The sequence below is a fragment of the Podarcis bocagei genome (assembly GCF_964188305.1).
Source record: "Podarcis bocagei genome assembly, chromosome: 10".
Lineage (NCBI taxonomy): Eukaryota > Metazoa > Chordata > Lepidosauria > Squamata > Lacertidae > Podarcis > Podarcis bocagei.
In genome coordinates, this window is record NC_138135.1 from 50,284,123 (window position 1) to 50,308,296 (window position 24,174).

At 45.5% G+C, this 24,174-nt stretch overlaps 1 protein-coding gene across 1 annotated transcript in view; it reads left to right on the forward strand.

Annotated features, from left to right (window-relative positions):
- Positions 1 to 2,684: 2,684 nt before the first annotated feature.
- PPM1H (protein phosphatase, Mg2+/Mn2+ dependent 1H) overlaps positions 2,685 to 24,174 on the forward strand; it is an 82,360-nt gene continuing 60,870 nt past the window's right edge. The window contains exon 1 of the mRNA XM_081211688.1: positions 2,685 to 3,704. Within this exon, the coding sequence (XP_081067814.1) occupies positions 3,421 to 3,704 (284 nt within the window). The 5' untranslated portion in view covers positions 2,685 to 3,420. The remainder of the gene's footprint in view (positions 3,705 to 24,174) is intronic.

The following is a 24,174-nucleotide window of genomic DNA, read 5'->3' on the forward strand; positions in this document are numbered from 1 at the left end:
TTACGAAAACAAGATAAAATAAATGAAATATATAACAATAGTAAAATGCATATTAAAGATTGAGAGAACAAAAACTTAAAGGATAGTAGTGCAGCAATAAAACTGCAAGTACATTTGCAAAGGGATGTGGGTGGTGCTGTGGGTTAAACCACAGAGCCTAGGACTTGCCGGTCAGAAGGTTGGTGGTTCGAATCACCCCGCTATGGGGTGAGCTCCCATTGCTCGGTCCCTGCTCCTGCCAACCTAGCAGTTTGAAAGCACGTCAAAGTGTGAGAGCCAGTGTGGTGTAGTGGTTAAGAGCAGTAGTCTCGTAATCTGGGGAACCGGGTTCGCGTCTCCGCTCCTCCACATGCAGCTGCTGGGTGACCTTGGGCTTGTCACACTTCTCTGAAGTCTCTCAGCCCCACTCACCTCACAGAGTGAGGTTTTGAGGGAGGAAGGGAAAGGAGAATGTTAGCTGCTTTGAGACTTCTTAAAGGGAGTGAAAGGCAGGATATCAAATCCAAACTCTTCTTCTTCTTCTTAGATAAATAGGTACCGCTCCGGCGGGAAGGTAAACGGCATTTCCGTGTGTTGCTCTGGTTCGCCAGAAGCAGCTTATTCATGCTGGCCACGTGACCCGGAAGATGTACGCCAGCTCTCTTGGCGAATAAAGCAAGATGAGCGCCGCAACTCCAGAGTCGGTCACGACTGGACCTAATGGTCAGGGGTCCCTTTACCTTTACCTTACATTTGCAAAGCTAAGCAGGGTCTGGTATGGTTTCAAGTTGGATGGGAGACCACGTGTTGAGATTCCTCCACTGTAGGGGGTTGGACTAGAGGACCCTTAGGGTCCCTTATGATTCTAGGATTATATATTAATGTTGGTCCCTGGTAAAATTCCCTGGAGAGGATTCAACAAAGGAGGTGTTACCATTGAGATGACTCTGCCTTATTTTCTTACTTTGGATGGTGAATGACTTGGATAAGAGTCAACTACAATTCCCAAAGATCCCTGTGAAAAGGGATTGGATGTTAAATCACTCTGGGAATTCTAGCTTTGTGAGGATAATAGAGGTCTCCTAACTACTTTCAGCACCCTTAACAAACTATAACTCTAAAAATTATTCAGGGGAATTCCATGATTATAATACTAATAATATTACATAGTCATATTCCCATAACTATGATAATTATTCCATGACTGCTCGAAGTCTTATCATGTTACTTTAGATGCATGGTGTGAATATGGCGAAAGCGAGAAAGCACATTGTGTTCTACATATGTTGTCATTTTTGTATGGAAGAACAGCTTGTTGTAGGAAGCTTGAAACCTATCCCATTTGTTATGAGCAAGTGCCATATGAAACTCCTGTTTTGATATTTTTAAATATTTCCACCATGTTGCCTCTATGTTGTCTTTTTAGCATTCTTATGTCTGCATGCAGCCTTCTGTCTTCTTTCATGGTATGTTTGGGTGGGTGCACAACTGAGACATCAGATAGGTTAAAGCTATTAGTATAAGGCACCTTTGCTCCAATAAATACCGTATTTTTCGCCCTATAGGACGCACTTTTCCCCCTCCAAAAATGAAGGGGAAATGTGTGTGCGTCCTATGGGGCGAATGCAGGCTTTCGCTGAAGCTTGGAGAGCGAGAGGGGTCGGTGCGCATCAACCCCTCTCTCTCTCCAGGCTTCAGGAAGCTATCCGTAAGCCTGGGGAGCCCGCAGGAGTTCCCGCAGGGCTCCCTAGGCTGCGGATAGCAGCCTGCTGCACGGAGTGCGGGGCGCGCTGAAGCAGAGCGCTCCGCGCTTCGGGCAGATATCCGCAGCCTAGGGAGCCCTGCGGGAGTTTCCGCGGCTGGGGGGGGGAATAAATTTCCCCCCCTTTATTCATTCCCCAAAAAACTAGGTGCGTCCTATGGGCCGGTGCGTTCTATAGGGCGAAAAATACGGTGCCTTCAGACTGCTCACCTCTATAGGCTGCAATCCCACCTGGGAGAAAGTCCAACTGAAATAGGTCTTACTTCTGAGTATACACGTACGTAGGCTTTGCTCTGCTAACTCTTGCCTATTCTATTGTGGTTGAGGGCTTGCCCTCCATCCCAAAGCAGGGATATAAAACTATAAAACCAATAAAGCTTAAGCTTCAAGGCCCCTAATCTCCGAGGGACCTCAAAAGGGGCTCCGGTCCACATTGCTTTAATTTTTTGCATCTAGTAGACCCAGTTTGACTCATGCACACAACTCAAATTGTCTATTTTTGTGTGTGGATATATTTCAGCAATCCCAAAGTTGGAGAGTCAGTAGTACAGGCACAGATGTTGTAAAGGCATTTTGAGCTGCTTTGGAACAACCCCCCACTCTGACCTCACTGCTGCTTGCCATGGGGCTAACAGTTCAGGGCCCCCCAAAATGTAGGTCTGCCACAAGGGGTGCCAATTTGACTAAAATATGGGGGGGGGGACAGGGCAAGCACTGCCCCGCATAATCAATCACATGACACGGCACCCCCCCCATTTGAATGGCAATGCCCCTCCACATTTCCCCAAGATTTCCTGTACTAAAAGTGAGACAAACAAATGATGACCTTATGTGCCATCATACAAAGGGCCTTGCTTTACTCTTTACTACGTATGCCATTGCACCACCAAATTTGAAACAATCTTTAATTTGAAAGACGTGGGGGTAGGGGAGCCGGCCCATTCAAATATTTTAGTGGGGGGAGGCTTCTATGTCCCCCCCCAAAAAAAACTGTCCCAGAGCAACGTCCCTCGTGATGTTGTCGTCTCCTTGGTCTGCAGGAGACCTCCTCGCCTGCTCCTCTGCTTCCCCGCCCCTTTATCTTCCAGCGCGTTTTTCCCGCTACGCCAAGCCGCGCACGGGAAGAGGGCGCGCGAGAGAGGCGTCTCTGTTGCCGCAGGATCTTCGGGGCCGAGTCCCCCGCCTGCCTCTGCGTCTGCAGCTCGCGGAGCAGGAAGTTCCCGCGTCGTCGGAGGCCAGCTTTATTATCGTCACGTGACTCGGCGCGGGCAGCAGCCGCTCGGGTCGAGTTCGGCAATCCGCGCTGAGGGAAAGAAGAGGAGGAAGAGGGAGAAGCCGGGACCCGCTCGACGCCCCCGCCATGAGGAGCGCTCCCCGGCGACGGCGCGGCGTCCAGCTCGGGGCTCTGTGGCTGCGCGCTGGCCCCTGAACACCGTGCTTTGCTCCATGCAGCGGCTCCTCCATTGCGGAAGCAGCAGCGCCTCTCCTGCAGGGACGGCGCTGGCCGCGTCGGCGGGAGCAGCAGTAGCAGCAGCGGCGGCCGTCTCAGCCGCGTGATTCCCCCTCCGCCCCTCCGCCGCCGCTCCGCCGCCGCCCTGCGCGCCTGCCTGCCTGCCTCCCGGCGCGAGCTGGATGGTGCTTCCCCCGGCCCCGCCGGTGCGGCCGGCGGCAGGAGTACTATGCTGACTCGGGTGAAGTCTGCGGTGGCCAATTTCATGGGAGGCATCATGGCTGGCAGCTCGGATCACGGCAGCGGCGGTGGTGGAGGAGGTGGAGGAGGCGGCGGCGGCGGTGGTAGTGGTGGAGGAGGCATGGACCTGCCGCTGCGCTTCCCCTACGGCAGACCCGAGTTCCTGGCTCTGTCTCCGGACGAGGTCGAGTGCTCCGCCGACCATATCGCCCGGCCTATCCTCATCCTCAACAAGGAGACCAAGCGCCTGCCCTGGACCACGGGATACGCCGAGTGAGTAGCCAGGCACAGACCATCCCCACCCCCCTTAAACCGCCGGGTCCCGAAGCAGGAGGACGGCCGGCAGCGTCCCGTCCCCCCTTCGGCTGCCGGTGCGCCTTGGAGAGGAGGCGCGCCCACGTCCCCTCTCCAAGGGCGCTGCTGCAGCCGGGAAGGGGGGAGAGGCCGGGGTAGGATCACCTGCCTGAACCTCAGCGTCTGGAGGAAGCCCGGCACACTCCTTTTCCGAACCGGGGTTGGATGGATATAGCCTTAACTTCTCCCATCACCCTGGGAGAAGCATACAAGCGTAGAGTTGGCAAGGGACCACTTGGGTCATCTAGCTCAACCCCCTGCAATGCGGGGGTCTTTTTGCCCAACGTGTGGGGCTCGAACCCACGACCCTGAGGGTTAAGAGTCTCATGCTCTACGGGCTGAGCTGTCGCGATTGACTCAGCCCTGGAAATGGGGGGCGTGGAGGCGAGGGGAAAGAGCTATTTCAGGTTTTCTGTTGGGAGGGAATGGTCAGCCACCCTGTGGGTCGATCCTGTCGCAGGTGGACTCGTGTAGTGTGGCTGTGTGTATGTCATCTTCCTTTGGATGCCTCCTCCCTCATTCCTCAATTCAAAATTCACTACTTGTGGTTATGGGAATGTGCTCTGTGCATACCCCCAATGCCCTGCTCTTCAGGTGTTTGGGGTGGAACCTTGAGAAATGCTGCTTCGGGTTAAGTCCTCTTATGTTATGCGCTGGGTTGGTTTGGTCAAATACTCTCCCACAGGTGATTTGGGGCAGCTTTCACTTCTTCATTGTCTGTTCTGAGTGGGTGTAAAAAGTTAAGTTGCTTTTAAGTCCTGTGTACTTCAACTTATCTGATATAAAATCCAATCCTCTTGAATCCAGTAGGTTTCACTCCCAAGTGGGTGTGCGCAGACGTACAGCCTGACTCTGTAAATATTTACTTGGAAATAAATTCGGTTGACTTTAATGAGACTTACTCCTGGATGCAAGCGTACATAATGCTGTAGCCATAAAGTGCTTATCTTTGACCGGGTCATGTGCATCATGCACCATCTGGTTTTGCAACTCCATGTGTCTCTTTGAGATTTTCTCATCTAGGTCTAGTAATTTTGATGGGGTTATTAAAAGGGAAGGGAAATGAAAAGCAGAAAGTTTGCCCTTTGAGTCTCTCCCCCCCCCATGTGCAGATTTCACCCAAAGACTGTAGCATTTTTGTTCTGCCGTAGATCTGTGTACTGCAAGTCTCTGGATTGTTTATTTCTACTGATGCGGAAGGGGTTTAGGAAGTGTTGTGAATGTATGGGGAGAAGTGGAGGCAGAGAGAAAGAGAGACAGGGTGCTATCTTACTGTTTTGGTAATGGGAGGCTGGCATTTAGCGCACACCCCCTTTTCCAGGCCTGTGCTGCGAAGATGATGGCTGGAGTGTGTGTCATTGATCTGTTCCATTCTCAAAATTTTCCATCCTCCCTGCACACGAATCACTCTCTTGCTGTGGAAGCAGGATTCAGGAAGGTGGAATGAAGGAGACTACAGTAGCTTTTCGTGCATATATCTTTCTCCAGATTCCAAACTTCTTCAGTTTTAAGTGTCACATTATATTATTTTTGTGCTTATTGTGTGCTTTTAACATCTGAGTGGAAGGCTTACAATGAAGCAGTGATCTCCTAAAATAAAATGTGGATTTTGTTTGCAGGGGTGCATATTTTGATAAGATGGGAGGGAGCTGCAGCTTTTGAACTGGTAGCAGAAAGCTTCACCCTCCCCCAGGAGATGTTTTTGGGACAGATTATGTTACTGCAGCCCTGGACACAAATAAAAGTGAGCATTTACCTGTGATGAAGTTTGTGCAGGCAGATTAGGATGATCTCTGATCCTGTCCAACTCCTTATTAGGTCTAGGCTAGGTACGCTGCATTGCATTCAGCTATAACCAAATTGAATCTTACTGCTGTGTCTTATTTGTTTCCATTCATAATGCTTATTTATAAATTGAAGGCACTCCAATGGTTAAGCAGTAAAAAAGGAGCAAACTATAAAAAGATCTGTTGGCCAGTTCAGAAGGAACACATTGTCTAATGAAGTTAGTAGCCAATCTCTCAATATAATGCTGCAGGATTAATGGTTGAAGAACTTTCTGGTCAATTCAGTAGCTGCTTATGGTTCATGACTTCACTTTGTCATGTCACTGTTGTTTCCTTGAAAAGGGCTTAGTGATGGCCAGCAGCCAAAAGAATCATTTTTGGCATAATCCAGAGGTTAAGCAACCACTTAAGTCCTCATCTGAGTGGATACTTAAATATATGATTAAATTTCACTGGAATTTTACTTACAGTTTAACTTAGCATTGCAGGATTAAATACGATGAGAGCAGTGATTGCATATCTCCCCTCACTGAGAAGAAATAGATAAATTAGAACTCAGAATAAGTCCCGCTGAGTTCACTGGGACTTGTGTGTGTTGGGATATTGCTGCCAGAAATGATAAATCATATATTTGCTACGTTCACCGGTGAACAGTGTCACTTGACCGCAGTGAAGTTAGGGCTTTAGATCTCACCTGCACAAATTCAGTGTAATGTGGGTGTCGTACGACTGTTTGTGTTGCTATCAAGAGCACAAGGAGTCAGTCAATGTTTATATGTAGTCTGGATTAGGTTAATTTGGACGATGATGACTTTTTTCAGCAGAGCTGGGGAAGCTGTGGCACTCCAAATGTCCCCAACCATTGGCCATGCTGGTTAGGGTTGATGGGAGATGGACTCCTATCCTTTGGAGGGCTGCAGGTTCCCCCTCTTTGTTTTACAGGTTACTGGGAATTACCCCAAGTACAGTGGTACCTCTGTTTAAGAACAGTCTTGTTTACGAACGATTTGGTTTATGAACTCCGTAAAACCAGAAGTAGTGTTCCGGTTTGCGAACTTTACCTCGGTCTACGAACGGAAACCAAACGGTGGGTGGCCTCATTAGGGAAAGTGCGCCTCGGTTTAAGAACAGAATCGGTTTAAGAACGGACTTCAGGAACGGACTAAGTTCGTAAACCGAGGTACCACTGTACTCTTAATATGTCATGTGATTATTTCCTTGCTTTTCATTGCAGGCTCTAGGATGGGGAATAAAGAGACTTATGCACGTTCACTCGAAAGATAACCACATCACTTGCAATGAAATTTAGTCCTAAGAATTAGCCAGGTACCAGGTGTGTTTTGCAACTGGCACGGGTCCATTTGTGACCACATGGAGATCTATGGTTGCCAGGTTGGCAACTGGGGAAAGCAAAATGTCACTTAGAGGAGGATCTGAAATATTTTCCTTGAAGCTTGAATTTGTTTTATTCTGGATTGCTTCATTTGATGTTTTAATATGTTGTAAACTGCTTTGAGATTTGTTCTTTAAAATGCAAAGTGGTATAGAAATGAGATGATGAATAATAATACTACTAATAATAAGTTCCACTGCAAACAAAAAATGGCGCCTAGACATTCCATTGTGGTGACTGCAACCTAGGCTTAAGGTGCTATTTGGCGATTAGATTATATATCTTGAGTTTCTAACACTGCGTCAAATGGATTGTTGTGTATGTCTATGAAATGCCCTCCAATTTTTAGATACTGTACTTTGTTGAACTGCTCTTCTGTGTACTTTATTGGGACATGTAGCTATTACCTTCCATGTTCTGTTTGTGATTGAAGTTGGGTTTTGTAGAAAACAAAATCTCACCCCAGTGACTTTCAAAAGACTAGATCAGAAACCCCTCTCTACCACTATTGGTATGGGTTCTGCAGAAGAATCACAAATTCTTACTGTACATGCTAGTTCATTATACTGAAGACTTCGCCTGGGAGACCAACTTCTCTTGTAGTTGCTTTATCAACGAGATGAATTGAGTTCTATTAAGCTTTGACAATCTGTCCGCCCTTTTCTGTATTGTAACAAGAGATGGTTATTCCTTGCTGCTAGGCATTTGGTTTTATTCCTCGGGAAACTTGTAATGATCATCCAGTTTTGTGTGGCAAAACAGAAAAGGCTTTGTTTCAAGTCTGCTCTGGGGGGGGGGGAAGAGTCGTTTTATGTATATGTGAACGTGTATTGTTGAAGTATTAGTAAGGGAATGTGACCCTGCAGAATTTTTACTAAGGACTTCCTTGTAACCAGATAATAAATTGAGATGGTGTTTTCTTTTTCTTTTGTTCTTTTCCTTCCTTTCTTTTATGTTAGACTGAAAAAAATGTTTATATTTTTACTCTGAATCTTTAAGATAAACTGTAATGCCCCTAATGAGTGGTCCCCCCCCCCTTTAAGACTGTTAGGCTCATCAGTGAATCCAATTAAAATTGGTGGCACTAACCTGAGAGACAGAATGCTTTTAAGATTATAATAGCTTTAGGACAAAGTATTGACCTTCCTGAAGTAAATGCAGTTTTTGCTATTTACTTCAGTATCCCAAATTTGCACTGTTACTCTTCTGTGAGCATGGTTTCTACATTATTTTTGGAAAGACAGAAAGCTGGTGCCTAGACAGTACTTCTCTATACCACAGGCCTGCTGTGTGGTGATCTCCAGCCTTGAATGGATGTAGGTGTAGCATTGCATAACTGTAAGCCTGTAAAACTACTTGGCTGCAAGAATAATTTTGTGAAAATAGTGAGGAACCAGGAGACTTTTTTCTTTCATTAGGTGGCTTTTTGTGTTTTCTCATGTAGATGTTGTTGTGTAAATATTACATGGTGTATTATTTATTTACATAGCATATTATTCATAACATAGCATATTATTATTTTTATTTATTAAATTTCTGTGGCACCCTTCATCTGAGGATCACAGGGTGGTTTACAATATACAGCCACAAAAGTAAAATAAATAAATCAAAAATCACCTTGGTGGGAGTGTCAGTCATAATTGACACTTTCCCTGGAATAATTCCTACTGTCTTGTCCTTCTTTTGTTTGTACCCTCACTAGAACAGTTGGATTGTGCTGCCCCCCCCCCAGTCAACTTTGTAATGTCTTGGCATCTTGCATCATTACGCCATGCCTTCCTATGTGCTACATGGAATCTGGCTGGGTTGAATCATATACAGTGGTACCTCGGGTTAAGTACTTAATTCGTTCCGGAGGTCTGTACTTAACCTGAAACTGTTTTTAACCTGAAGCACCACTTTAGCTAATGGGGCCTCCTGCTACTGCCGTGCCGCCGGAGCCCAATTTCTGTTCTTATCCTGAAGCACCATTTCTGGGTTAGTGGAGTGTGTAACCTGAAGCGTATGTAACTTGAAGCATATGTAACCCGAGGTACCACTGTTGTGTTTACAATGAACGGCAGTGACTCTCTAGGCTTTCAGATAGGGAGTCTTTTCCAGCCCTACCTGAAGATGCTGGGGATTGAACCGGGGACCTCCTGCATGCAAAGCAGATAACTCTACCACTGAGCTACAGCCCTTCCCTATTCATGCAAGATAATCTGACACCATGTGAACGAAAAACATTGAATGCATGGAGTATGATGGGAAGCGCTGCAGAAGAATAGTGACAATGGATTTCAAACAAAAGTACCCATTGCCAAGCAATATTGAGCTTCCTGCGCTTTCCAGATATCATCTCTGTATGCTGAAGAAAGCCTGGAAGTGCAGTTCAGAAAGTGGCACACCTGCTGGGTGAAACACTCACTAGTGTCTTCTTTTTGTTATAGTTTTCAATAAGGGAGACAAGTGGGAATTTACTAATACTTTACCCTTCCATCATTAAACTTTAAGCAGATCCGTTTACACTTAGGAGTCTAAAATCTGTACTTGTTCAACTGTCTCCCCCTACCGAATAATAAAGGTATTTACTCACATTTAAGTACACTAGTCGTTAACCATTTACCGTTGATAGATCCTATATCAAAGTGGTTTATTGTGATTCTTCACATTATTTAGCCTAACAACTTCCAATCTTTTTAACTTAGTAAAGAGCTGTACATTTCCACTGACTCATAAAGATGATTTTGGCATCAGATAGAAATAAGTAGGCTCAACCATATATTTTATTTGCTTTGTCTAACTGACAGATTCTGCTCCAGAGCTCTGGATTCCAGTTAGGATTTTGTATTTTTGGTCTCAAAGTCATGTGGTGTAGAAACACCCAAGTTTTAGAGTACATTAGTTAGAGTTAAATGTATTAGTAGTTATTTTGATGGTGCTATCAGCAACAGAAAAAGAAAGCAAGGAATCTAATCACTATTGTTTGTATCCAATGTTAGGGTTTTCTGTGGCGATGAAAGTTAAAAGTTGAATGAGAATCATACCTCTCCCTACATGCAAATAGAAGGACTCGTCCAGTGTTTACTTTCATTTTTGAAGAAACCGGGCTTAGCATTATGTTTGAACCAGATATTGTGGCTTTAAGCAAACTGGTTAGTTAAACAAGCTAGTATCATAACTCACAAGTTTTTGGTGTTTTAACAATGCCTTGTTTGGACTGGCCTTCTCTTTATAGAATTTTATCTTGTAGCTATGTGAAACACTTACCTTTGCGGATGTGTTAATCTAGGTAAAGGCAACTATTTGCTTTGTGGTCTTATTATTGTTTAATGTAATAAGATATTCAGATATGCCCCAGAGTGCAGCTTTCCTCTCTCCCCCCCCCCCCCATAAACACATAGTCGTTTCTATGAACAGACAGTCCAGCAATTCATTGAGGGGGACGAGGTACGTTGCCATCAACCCTGCTGAGTCACTTCCACACTTTGCACTGTAGTATGTGCTGCTCACACAAGGATAGATCTTCCATCTGTCACATGGAGGAGGTTATGCAAGGGTGGTTGTTGAACTTGGTCCACTCGGAAAGGTCTTTAATTGAACGTTGTTTTCAAAAAACAAATAAATGCAAAGGGCACCAATTTAATGCCACATCACTTAAGGATAGGACAAAAAGTAATCAATATGAATTGTGAGATGATAGCTTTAGCTTTCTTCAAAGTACTGTGCTTTAGGATTGGGCTATAAGAATGCTTAGCCACGTAATGCAATATTTATATAAATTATCACTTTACAGGAGGCTATAGCTTGCCAAGAACTTGTTTGCTAAAACATCATAATGCTTAGTAATGGTTCTCCCTGGTTTTGCCAGCTAACTTGTTTTGGCTTTAAAGGACACGTAGCTTTTAAGCAGCAGAGAATTTGTAATATTATTTACAGTGCTCTCAATATTTGAATTTTCTTTACCATGGAGAGGAATCAGTGATGTTCCGTGCCTGATGTTTTACACATAAAGCATCAGCTTTGTATTCCTACGCTAATGTGTTTATTTACAGAATTTCTATGCCATTTCTGAATATAAGATTTTTCTGGGTGGCTTCAATAAATAAGACAATTTAAATGTAAAATAAAGCCTAAAACCAAGATCTACATAAATACAGCAATGGAAAACTTGCGGATGACTTTTGAACACTGGAAGGGCAAGATTTGTGCACACAAATTGTGCACAAAGAAGCCTATATGGTTTCTGCATTCATAGGTAGGGAGATGCAGAAAATAACAAAAGTGTGAAACTTTACCTCATGCATCTTTAGGAGTCCTCTGACAGTATTAGCAAGCTGTATAAACTGTCACTGTTATATTATTGGCAAATCGTCAAAAGCTTTGTTGGAAATCCATACTTTCGCACCAAGAGCTCCTGTGTAAATTTAACATATCCTCTTCTGTATCTGTTAAATGGTAGAAGAAAAGTCACACAATAAATTTTCTGTGGGAGACGGGAGGCAGCTGAGACTCTGAAGGATCCAAATGGTACCAGTGCTATTAAACTTACTTTTTAAATGATTTGAAGATGGAATGAGTAATGAAGTGGCCACATTATCAGATAGTTCCTGAATGGATTCAGAAGCAGATTGTCAAGAATGTTGGAATGGTATCTCCAAACCGAGTGAACGAAAGTGCACATTATATTTAATGCAAGTAAGTTCACTGGGACAGAAAAAAATCTTCCCATGCTCTGAAGAGGTCTGAACTGGTTGTGAATATGAGAGAGAGAGAGAGAGAGAGATTGTTACCACAGCTGAACAGGTGCAGGCAAATAGGAATTGGCATCCAAAACAATCAACAGTGTTTTGAATGTTGGGATAATTCACTGAAAGTGTCTACCCAGTGTACAGTAGGGGTTGTAAAAGAAAGAAAATGACAGGCTAGGGATAAGGAAAGAATCTGTATGGGAATGACTGCATTGGAGCACGAAAGGCTCGAATGTTTGGGGCATTTTGGTTTGGGGGGAAAGTATAAAGGGGGCATGGTGGAGGTTTGTTATAAAATTATGAATTGGTGTGTTTTACCAAAATGTATGTGAGCGAGTGGTAGATAGCTAAGTAGGAATGCATTGGTTTGAAAAATGGGAGAGCACACTCTTTGTTGTCATGATTGGAGCACTTCCCAGTGAGATTTAGACACGCAGTCTGCCGTGGGGTGGTGAGCTTATTTGGATAACCCACCCCATAGGCTGATGGATTCCTGAGAGTCTTGGAGAGTTTACAATCAAAGCCCTTGTTCTGTGGGGAAAGGAGTTAGGCAGTTGACACAGCAGCTCCTAAATGCTCACTCCCACTGAACAGAGATTTTTTGCTTTGCCAGGGAGTTGTGGGCAATGAAACAGGGAGACGCCGCCAAAGCGAATCTGACTCAACATGAGAGCTCACTTTAGAGCCCATCGTGATGGCAGCAGTGGAGAAACTCCAGTTCACCAACAATGTTCATGATTATAGTTTATGTGTTGGCATTCATTTACATGAAGTAAATACTGTGCCACCCAGTAGTAAAACTTATTCATGACACCGTATCTCTCCAGCTCGCAGTAGTTCTTTGAAACTGGTAATCAGCTGCCATATTATATTAGCATATTTGAGTGACAGTCAGAATATTTCATATATTCAAAACTGTGGTATTTCTAAGGTAAAAAGGTAAAGTACCCTGGACGGTTAAGTCCAGTCAAAGGCAACTATGGGGTTGCAGTGCTCTTCTCGCTTTCAGGGTCATGTGGCCAGCATGACTAAACCACTTCTGGCACAACATAAGACCGTGATGGAAGCCAGGGCGCATGGAAATGCCATTTACCTTCCTGCCACAGCGGTACCTATTTATCTACTTGCACTGGTATTCTTTCAAACTGGCAGGAGCTGGGACAGAGCAACAGGAGCTCACTCTGTTGTGGGGATTCAAACTGCCAACTTTTTGATCAGCAAGCCCAAGAGGCTCGGTGGTTTAGACCACAGCACAACCCATGTCCCACTTATATTTCTAAGACTGACTGAACTGGGACTCAAAACTGACTTTTTGCACAGTGGCATGGGCTGAAAACTTCAAAATATTCTGCACAGTTGTTTAAAAGATGGAGCCACATTTTACAAATGTGAAATAACCATTAGAAGAACAATAAAATGTCTAGTTAAAACAATCATTTTATCATTGCAGACTGGAATATGTAAGTGATGGAAGTGGCTGATATGTGTCATATTCCCTATGTGATATGTCTTATTTTTCAAATGATGGACTGACTGTGATTGATTCTCAGTTAAACAGATGACAACCTTGAGCTAGGTTCAGTATTTTAAGAACTTAAAGGAGAAAAGTCACTTTATCCAGGGACAGTCCCCATATCTCTTGGCCTGTTCCTACCTTTTTTTTCTTAGTGGTGACACAGACCATTCATAACATAAGAATATTCTTTACAGCTATGAGCAGGGCAGTAGGGTGGGTGGGTGGAGTAAGTGAAGCTACAACAATTAGATGTAGTGTTGTTCATTGTTTCTGCTCAGGCTGCACAGAGAAAGCATTTTGGTTCCTGAAATTCATACTGACTGTGCAGATGACTGATAAAATTCTACAGGATGTGGTATTAGTGTGTGCAAACAGTCAAGATCCAATGATCCCCAGGCATGTACCTCCAGATGGTGGATATGTCATGTGCTGTCCTGGCACCCAGGCATCTTCACTTGGTTGCGAGTGGCTGGTAGTTGAGTGCAAAATGTGCCTGGTGCCTGACTAGACACAGAATAGTTTCTCAGGTGAATAACTATGTGCTAAGGAGTCAGGAAGAAGGGTGCCTCTGATCACATGTTTAACCCAGAAACCTGTACTCACACTGGAACCAAGCTCACAAGTCCTTTCACACAAAACAGACCCCTTGTTCTTCCTCCAAGTGTCTTTTTTCCAGCAGCTAATTTAGAAGGAGGAATGGACTTTTTGATTGTTGTTACTGTTAGACAGTTGAGAGTTAGAAACCCATGGCAATCTACTGCAAAATTATCCAGTAGATCCTGTTCTGTCTTGCCTGATTCCCTGCTCTAGAGCAGGGGTGGCCAACTTCCAAGAGACTGAGATCTACTCACAGAGTTAAAAACTGGCAGTGATCTACCCCCTTTTGGGGGGTTCAGGTCAAAGTTGATGAGCTTTTTTTTAGGAAGGAGGAAGGCACATTTTTTAGGGGTGCAGGGCAAAGTTATTGAGCTTTCTTTAGGGGAACCAAAGTTATTGATCATTGTTGAGGGGAGCCAGTGATCTACCACAGACGTCCAGTGATCTACCAGTAGGTCATGATCTATCTGTTGGACATGCCTGCTCTAGAGGATATTTTGGAAATGTCTCAACAATGCAGCCTTTTCTGCAGGTCCCACTGCCCCCGTTAGAACTACATCAAGAGACTTGCATCTATTTGTGAGATTTTGGAATGCCTATGATAAAATGCTGTTTGGATGGGATTTATTTCGAAACTCATTGTCGTCTTCGACTTTGAGTCATTGAAAAGGAGCTTGTGAGCAAGTGGACTGAAACAATGATTTGGACTCCCTTTCACATGTTTGTGACATTATGTCACAGTGAACTTGATCTTAATCTTGACACTGCATTTTCAAAGGAGTTGCAGGTATTTCATAGCATTTTAAATCTTCAAGCATTCTTGCAGGTGGAACAGGGGAGTGGCCTCTGTAAATGGCAGTATTAATGGGTGAGTTGTGCTGTGGAGTCTGTTCCTGAGCGTGGAATGTTGGGTTCTGATAGTGTAACTCTTGATGCTGGATTTGGGCTGGCATCTTACACAAGACCTCAAGAAGGGTACAGTGGTACCTCGGGTTAAGAACTTAATTTGTTCCGGAGGTCCGTTCTTAACCTGAAACTGTTCTTAACCTGAAGCACCACTTTAGCTAATGGGGCCTCATGCTGCCGCCGCGCCACTGCCGCATGATTTCTGTTCTCATCCTGAAGCAAAGTTCTTAACCCGAGGTACTATTTCTGGGTTAGCGGAGTCTGTAACCTGAAGCGTTTGTAACCCTAAGCGTTTGTAACCCGAGGTACCACTGTATTGTTTCCCAGCCTTCCTCAACTTGGTTGCCTCTAGGTCAGCCTTTCTCAACCTGTGGGTCCCCAGATGTTGTTGAACTACAACTCCCACCACACCTAGCTAGCAAGGCCAGAGGTCAGGGATGATGGAAGTTGTAGTCCAATAACATCTGGGGACCCACAGGTTGAGAACTGCTGCTCTAGGTATTGTTGCATTCCCAACTCCCATAGTCAGTGGTAATGACTGTATTTTTTGCTCTATAAGACTCACCTTTTCCCTACTAAAAAGTAAGAGGAAATGTGTGTGTGTCTTATGGAGTGAATGCAGGCTGCGCAGCTATCCTAGAAGCCAGAACAGCAAGAGGGATTGCTGCTTTCACTGCGCAGCGATCCCTCTTGCTGTTCTGGCTTCTGAGATTCAGAATATTTTTTTTCTTGTTTTCCTCCTCCAAAAATTGGTGCATCCAGCGGCGTAGCATGGGTTGTCAGCACCCGGGGCAAGGCAAGTAATTTGCGCCCCCTAACCCGGGGCAAGGCAAGTAATTTGCGCCCCCTAAGCCGTGGATTTGCACCCCGTAACCCTACAAATCTATGCCTATGAATGATGGTCCCTCTCTCTCTCTCTTTCTCATATTCCAATTGATTCCCATTTCCTCCGATCGATCCCCGAAGCTCTCACCCAGCGAAATTCGTGCGTAATTACGCTTCGCCATCCCTAATCCTGCCACTTCCACCGGGAAATCATGACGGTGCGTTTCTCCTCTCCAAACTTTCCCCGGCCCTTTGCCGGCCGGTGCAGCCCTTTTGGCTACGAGCTCCCCTCCTTCTTTGCCCGCTTCCGACCCCACCTCCCCGTCCAGCCTCCCTACCTCCTGAAAAAAGGCGACGGCGCCGAGCAAGACACCCCCGTGGCCATTGGAGAGAGGCGGGGCCGAGGGAGGCAAGCCAATGGGCGAGGCGGGGGTAGGTGGCCACGGGGGCGGGCGCTGCCGCAGTCCTCGGGTGGGCAAGGTAGGAGCAGGCAGAGGCTGGCCGGCCGCTCTGACAATAGGGGCAGGCCGAGGGCACGACGGGGCTGGGCCCTCTGGACTCGCGCCCCCCCCAGATGTTGCGCCCGGTGCGGCCGGCACCCCTGGCACCCCCACGCTACGCCACTGGGTGCATCTTGTGGTCTGGTGCGTCTTATAGAGCAAAAAAATCGGTAATTATGGGAGTTGGGAGTCCAAAATATCTGGAAGGATCCAGATTGTAGAAGGCTTATTTCAATGTGGTTTTGACCTTCAAGATTTTGAGGGTCACATTATCTTGACAGGCAGCCAGAGAGTGAATATTAGGAGAAAGCTTTTGTTTTGTATAATGAGTAGCTAGAAGAGTTGGCAACTCTCCCTCTCATCCTTCCTTTCTCTGTTGCTGTACTTGAAATTTCTTATTGTGTCTCCCTTGTAAGTAATATACTGCTTATGTGTCCCAGTTGTCATTACAGATTTATGACTGCTTCATATCAATTATTGCTACTTCATGTTATCTTCCTTGCTAAATGGCTGCCTTGTAATATTGTTTGTCAGTGCAAGTGAAAAGAGACGTTATCCTCTGAGAATGGCAGCTCCGAAGAAAGAGAGTTTATAAAGTTGTTGTTAACACTTTGATTTGAAATGGCATGAGGAAGAAAGTTGGTTGCAGTCAATAAGATGTCTGTGCCAGTAAACATAGTCACAGTACTTCATTGATTATTGCTTTCCACATATCCATAGGATTGTTAGCTAGCAGCAATATGTCAAAGATGGTACTGATGCAGGTGGATGTCTATAAGCAGAAAGCCTGTTCTTCATGCAGCACTGCCAGCGGTACCTAGAATAGAGTGAGTGCCTGGAGGTTGTTGGAGAATGGATGACGACTAACAGATTGAGGTTGAATCCTGACAAGACAGAAGTACTGTTTTGCGGGGACAGGGTGTGTGTGTGTGTGGGGGGGACTCCCTGGTCCTGAATGGGACAACCGTGCCCCTGAAGGTGCAGGTACGCAGTCATTTTGGACTGTCCATGGAGGTGCAGGTCAATTCTGTGTCCAGGGCAGCTATCTACCAGCTCCATCTGGTACGCAAGCTGAGACCCTACCTGCCTGCAGACTGTCTTGTCAGAGTGGTGCATGCTCTAGTTATCTCCCGCTTGGGCTCCTGCAACACGCTCTATGTGGGGCTACCTTTGAAGGTGACCTGGAAACTGCAACTAATCCAGAATGCGGCAGCTAGACTGGTGACTGTGAGTGGCCGCCGAGACCATATAAGACCGGTCCTGAAAGACCTATGTTGGCTCCCAGTACATTTCCGAGCACAATTAAAAGTCTTAAATGGCCTCGGCCCAGTATACCTGAAGGAGCATCTCCACCCCCATCTTTCAGCCTGGAAACTGAGGTCCAGTGCCGAGGGCCTTCTGGCAGTTCCGTCCCTGTGAGAAGTGAGGTTACAGGGAACCAGGCAGAGGGCCTTCTTGGTAGTGGCACCAGCCCTGTGGAATGCCCTCCCATTAGATGTCAAGGAAATAAACAACTATCCGACTTTTAGAAGACATCTGAGGGCAGCCCTGTTTAGGGAAGTTTTATTCTGTTTTTAATGTTCTGTTGAAAGCTGCCCAGAGTGGTTGGGGAACCCAGCCAGATGGGTGGGGTAGAAATAAATTATTATTATTATTATTATTATTATTATTATTATTATTATTATTATTATTATTAGAAAATATGCTAGCCTTATTAGTGGCTGTGAAGATTGTGTGGGTTTTTTTTTAATTACTCCAAATGGGGTTATGATCGAGACACTAATTGATTGAAACTAGTGAAGCTGTACAGAAGCTAGAGATGTCTTTCCTCAGAACAGCTCCAGTGACAGCAGGGGGGGGGGTTTATAAAAAGAACCACACACATCAAAACCCAGCTGACATTCCTTATCAAGGTGCCATTGTCACAGAGATTATTAGTGTGATGCTTAGAGTGCCTTCTCTGACTTGCAAAGTAGAATCTCTGCTTCTCAAGAGAGAAACATCGCACTCTCTTTTCAATCTAGACAGATGGGGGGGAAATCCCAAGGCATTTTTTTGCAGCTCAGAAATGGGTTACTATGGGTCTGAAGGATCAGTCTGCTCCCAGTGTCTACCTATCAGGTCTTCAGGACGTGATGTGCCATAACTGTTTGTTTTCATGTGTCCCAAAGTCATCTTCATGCTTTGGCCCAGTTTGTACATCACAGTAAAACATGGTTAATGGTTTATCTTCAGCATCTGGGTATCTTTGCACACACATACACACACCTGTGTAGGAAACCTTGGCTACAATTTGTGGTTAGTTTGGAGCAAAACAAACTTCAAACCCTAATTTGGACCTAGCACTAAGTCAGGAATCATGGTTTTTCTCCTTAGTGATGGGGCGGTTTAGAAAACTCTCTCTCTCTCTCTCTCTCTCTCTCTCTCTCTGGATACACACACACACACACACACACACACGACCACCTGATTGTAGAAAAACCTCAAAGTGCTGTCTATATTATACACACGTATATAAAAATATTTAAAAGTTATAAACAGTTTTAAATATACAGTTCATAATAATCAACACCTATGTTACATATAATACAAAAGTTTTTAAAAAGGTTACCTTATCTTCTCGGGTGAAACTAAAGCATAATACACATTTAACAATAGTAGCAGTAGTATTAAAAAATGTGGGTGGTGGCGGTGGTGGTAAACAAGGTACAAAATGCATATGCTTTCTTCAGCAAAACTAGCTGCTAAAAAGCAAAATGGCAGACCCTCCATCCAGCTCTCACCTAGGTGCTTTCCTTTCCTTTCCAAGTTTCTCACTCTGGGAGATCTCCACTTCCTTACCTCAGTGTTTCCCAACCACTGTTCCGCGGCACACTAGTGTGCCGCGAGATGTTGCCTGGTGTGCCACGGGAAAAATTAAAAAATTCGAAAGATTTTTTTTTTAAAGTCACATTTTCGATTGGGGCGCCGTCACTAGATGACCCCTAGGGTTCCCTCCCTCCCTCCCGCTCTGCGCCTCCCTCCTCCTCCTCCGGGGAGGCCCTTCCTGGCTCTCGGCCAAGGCTTGGCGGCTGCCACTCACTCACTCGCTCGCCCACCCGTCCCTCCATCCCTGCACCCGGCCTCTCCCCCTCCGTCCCCGGCGCGGGGGCTGCCGGGATCCGTAGTCCCCTCGCCCTTGGGCTCCGCGCCCGTGCAGGGTGCGCGAACTACGTTTCCCAGCGTGGCCTGGCGGGCCGGGCGTTTTGTTTGAAGCGCTCTTCTCTCGGCCATGGAATGAGCGCAGCGGCGGCGGCCGGGCGGGCAGGGGCTCTTCCGCGCAGACCCCGCGCAGCCTGCCTGCGCCCCTGCGGAGATCGGGCGGCAGGATGGAGCCCGGGGATCCCCGCAGAGGCGGAGCGGCGGAGGCGGAGGCTGCCCCCCAGGTAGGGCTGCGTCGGGGGTTTTTTATTTTTGCAATGCTGCATCCGCGCCGGAGGGGACGCATCGGACCGCGGGGAGACCCCTTGGCGGGCGTGCAAGGCAATGCATGCGTGCAGGCGTTGCATGGAGTGCAGTGCAATGCAATGGCAACGCGGCGCCCTGCATGCATGCATGCTACTTCCACCAGCGCTCCGGACTTGGCAGGTGAGGGGGGTCCCCAGTGGGCGGCAGAGAGAGCCGGGAGGGCGAAGGGGAGCCGGGGGGAGCAGCGCTGCTCCCCGAGCCGAGCCCGGGGGGAAACTTCGGTGTCGTTGCGCCGGGTGTTGGAAGCGGAGGCTGGCGGGGGCCCCTCACCTGCAAAACCTGGTCGCCTCTCATATATTTCGTGCATTGCATTCATCGCCCGCTTTCTCCTCCAAGGAGCTCCCGGGGGCGCGCGTGGTTCTCCCCGTGTTATCCTCGCAACAACAGCCCTGCGAGGTGGGTCAGGTGAGTGGCCCAAGGGAGCACCCAGGGATTGTCCTGGCCAGGTGGGGTGATTTGAACCCTGCTCTCTGCCCGGTCTTCGTCCTCATTTAGCCCCCACATGTGCATGACTGTGCATGACTGAGGTTTCCCCCCCTCGTCTTGGCTATGGTGTGAGTCTGTCCTGTTAATTAATGGGGTTCTGCCTTCGGAGAAGATGAGCCAGCCCTCAAGGAGGTGATTATGTAATTTGCTAGCAATTCATGTCCCTCCCAGCGTGACGCTGCGCGCTGACGTCACGGGGCTGTAATGGTGGTGTGCCTCGAGATTTTTTTCATGAAACAAGTGTGCCTTTGCCCAAAAAAGGTTGGGAAACACTGCCTTACCTCACTGGTATCCTTCTGCCATTTATCAGTGAATTCCAGTGGAGTGCCAATCCCATCTTCAAATGGCCTCCTGGTGTGACCAAATGGGTGACAGACCCCCTTTGATCTTGACCTGTTGCAAGGTGCTTGGTTTTATCTCTCCCCATCTCAAAATGCACCCTCAGGGCAGTTGGAGTCCAGCTGGCCTATCTCTGCTGCTGCCAATATGTTTCTTCAACTATGGGAAGGAGTAAAGCAGGCATAACTGACTTGCGCATGTTATCGCTGAATTATGGAGGCCCACCTTCTTTGACCAGCTATCTTTATAATACACAGGTTATGAACCCATTTTTACCTCAGCACAATAGGAAGTTTTCCCTTCACTTGTCTCAGCTTTTGAGACATGTGTAACAAGTCACAGGGGGTCGGTGTGAGCTATTGAGGTGTGAAAAGAAAAGAAAAAACGTTGACAGAACATCCGGGAATACTTCCAGATTAGAGGACAAATATATTTACTCCTTTTGCAGTATCTGTATTTTGCACATGTCTGCATATTATTATTATTATCATTTTAACATAAGAAACCACACATCTTGTTTTTAGAGCTTTCCCAGACATACAGCCATATGTTTAGCTGCTTTAGTGTTTGAATAAATATTTGAACTGTTTGCCTTTAGTAGCTGTTCGCCTCTCTCTTTTCTTTTTTTGCTCTTGCAAAAGCAAAGAAAAATAGACTGCTTACTTTCCTACATGAAGGAAAGCTTCTGTATTCCATACCGTCCAACATTTATCCGATGAAAATAAGGACGTCTTTTTAAAAAAATAAATAAATAATAATACTCCATCCATCCAACTGGGTTGCCCCAGCCACTCTGGGCAGCTTCCAACATATATAAAAACATAAACATTAAATATTAAAAAACCCTTCCCTATACAGGGCTGCCTTCAGATGTCTTCTAAAGGTTGTATAGTTACAGTATTGGCTGGAATAAAAGCCGCACTTTTTTTCCAAATTCTGACCGTGAAAAGTTAAAGTGTGGCTTAAATTCGCGACCTTACAAAAATGGGCTTTTATGTTATCAGTGCTGAAACAGACATATGGTAAAATGGAATGGGTGTGAGTGCTTGCGGAATTTTAAGGGAGCGGCTTATATTTTGGTATTGTCTTTTTTCTCCCCCCCCCCCTGAATTTTAAAGGTGCGGTATATATTCGGGTGCAGCTTATATTTGGGCCAATACGGTATATCGTTGGTCGCATAACCTTACTCAACCCCTCCCTCTCTCCCTCATCAAGCACCACAGGACAAAGTAACTTGGGCCCATCTTAGATTTGCAGTCTGGACCCCCTGAGCTCCATCACCCTCTTAATCAGAATCCCTCATTACCTTCATTCCTGTAGCTCAGCTACAGTTTTATAAGCGGGAAGACGAATATTTGCTTTGACATCCTGTTTTATGGTTCTCTTGCTTTACAGGAATCAAATCTATACATAGCTCTTGAGGGTGGATTTTGGCTGCCTTCCTGTTAAGGTTTATAATTTCTGAAATCTTCATCTAATCCCCCCCAAAACTGATAAAAAGTGGAGGAATACAGATTTATATCTATACACTGATGCAATCAGAGTTAGATCTGCTGGCGGAGGAAATTCTCTGCATTTGAGAGTTAGCAATCATTTCTGAAATCCAGATTAATATCCTTAAAAAAGAAAAAGGCAGCAGAATGTTTATTCGAGCTGGAATGTTGATGGCAGAGAGTCATCAAATGTGGTCAAAAGCCCTGATCTATAACATCATGGAAATTACATTTGGTAAGAAATATATATATGCTGAATCCTATCTTGAAGTTCTACCAACTACGATTTCTTAATGCAGTCAAGGTCACTGGGTGGGTAAGACAATATATTTGTGGATTTTATTTGCATTTGCAGAATTCTGCCGGAGTGCAGCAAGGCTTAAAAAAAATTAAATGAAGTACACATTTATCAACTGAAAGTGAATCTGTTCCATCAGTTCACATAAAGCAATCACAATCTGATGAGCATCTCTCTTTTGGAAGCTCTATTACATGAGCTTTTAAAAGTAAAAAAAACCCCACCACCCATTTTTATGCGGCATTTTTTTAAAATTGTAGGAAGGGAAGCATGCTATTGAATGAGAAGGCACTGATCACACATTAAAAATAAACACAGCAAGCTTAATATTAGATGGAGCAAGCTGGTAGAGTTGGCAGTTCAGGGGAGATGTATGTTACTGTTGAAGTTCCTACTGGAGTCAATTATTTCTGTTTGGCAATGTAAGCCTTAATGCTGCTTGCAGCATGTTAAATAATAAATTAGAGCAACACTTTGTGGTAACATTTTAGGAACCGAATTGATCACACATTCCAACATGCTAAGAATACTTCTCTTGAAAACAGTACAGATTCAGTTGAGTCATGCAACCGTATTAGGCTGATCATATTGAACTTGAAGACAAAGGGATTTAGGCAGCTGTGGGCAGGGCTGAGTGAGTAACCCTATATATGTTTACGCAGAAATCAATTGCTATTGAAGTAATTGTGGATAGAATTGCAGTATGAAGACTGTGTTCTCCTTCCCTTCATTTATTCTCATTTTAAAGAAGATGGAATGAAGCTAAGAAACCTTGCCAAGGGCACACCCAATATGGAGGCGTAGCCAAGAGCTGAAACACAACCTCATCTTCAGACTTGGCAAGGGACAAGTGTCCCTATTTTCCAGGGTCAGTCCTAGATTTACAGGAAGCCGTTCAGGTTTCTGATTTCATCCCGGAATGTCCTGCTTTTCCTTAGGATGTCCCTATTTTCTTTGGAGAAATGTTGGCGGGTATGCGGGTAGCAATCCCAGGAGCCTTTGCAACTGCACCCCAACAGCCAGGTGAATCTGACCCACAGCCAAGCACTTTGGGGTACCAGTCTACCTCTGAATTACAGCCTGGTACTTTAGCGTACCGTCTACCACTCTCATTGTTTCCAGCGATGAGAAAGAGTGAGATTACCATTGATGCCAATATGGTAAGTGCTACTGGTTTTTCAAAGGTTTCAAGGGTTTCCAAAGGTTTAGAGGGTGTTTACAGGCTTTTTAGATGGTGTCCCCCACCATACATGATTCCATGTACAGTGGACCCTCGGGTTATGTTACCTTCGGGTAACATAATCTTTGGGTTGCGAACATGGCAAACCCAGAAGTGGGTATGCCGCTCACGCGTCCTCCGGTTACGAAATCTTCAGGATATGGCCGGACCTCCAGAATGGATCCCGTTCGTAACCAGAGGTACCACTGTATATGCATGGTCCTGGGAACATAACCCCTGGGTAAGTGGGGAGACCCCTGTATTTGTTCCCAAGTTACCACTAAGTTCTCAGAGAGGAATGGAGATTGGATGGGCGGTTTCTGGGTTCCTTTGCCTTCTGCTAACGCTGCATCAGCTGGCTCATGAAACCAAAAGCCTTGGCTCTTCCCCCTTGCCTTTCTGGCAATCTATCAGAAGTGAAAAAACCACACCGCATGACAATCCAAGCGGTTATCACTACAAGGGTTTTGAAATCCCGACTTGTTTGTTTTTAAGGTGCTGCTATGGCATTTAAACGGTTGTCTTAGCTGTATAAGTTACCTTTTTAAATATCTTACTGCAGTTTTTAGTGGATTAAATAGAGAGGCCACAGTATTTGTGATATTTAGGGCTGGCTGTATGAGGCAGAGTCTAATATTTACAGGGCCTTTCTCTTCCTTTTGAAAAAAAAAAGCTTGTCATGCTTGCAACCTTAAAGGGCATCTGAATGTGATTTCTTTAAGTCTCTCATTTTTAGATGCCTCAAAACAATTTTGCATCCTTATTTCACATGGATGGTTTTTTTTGGGTTTTT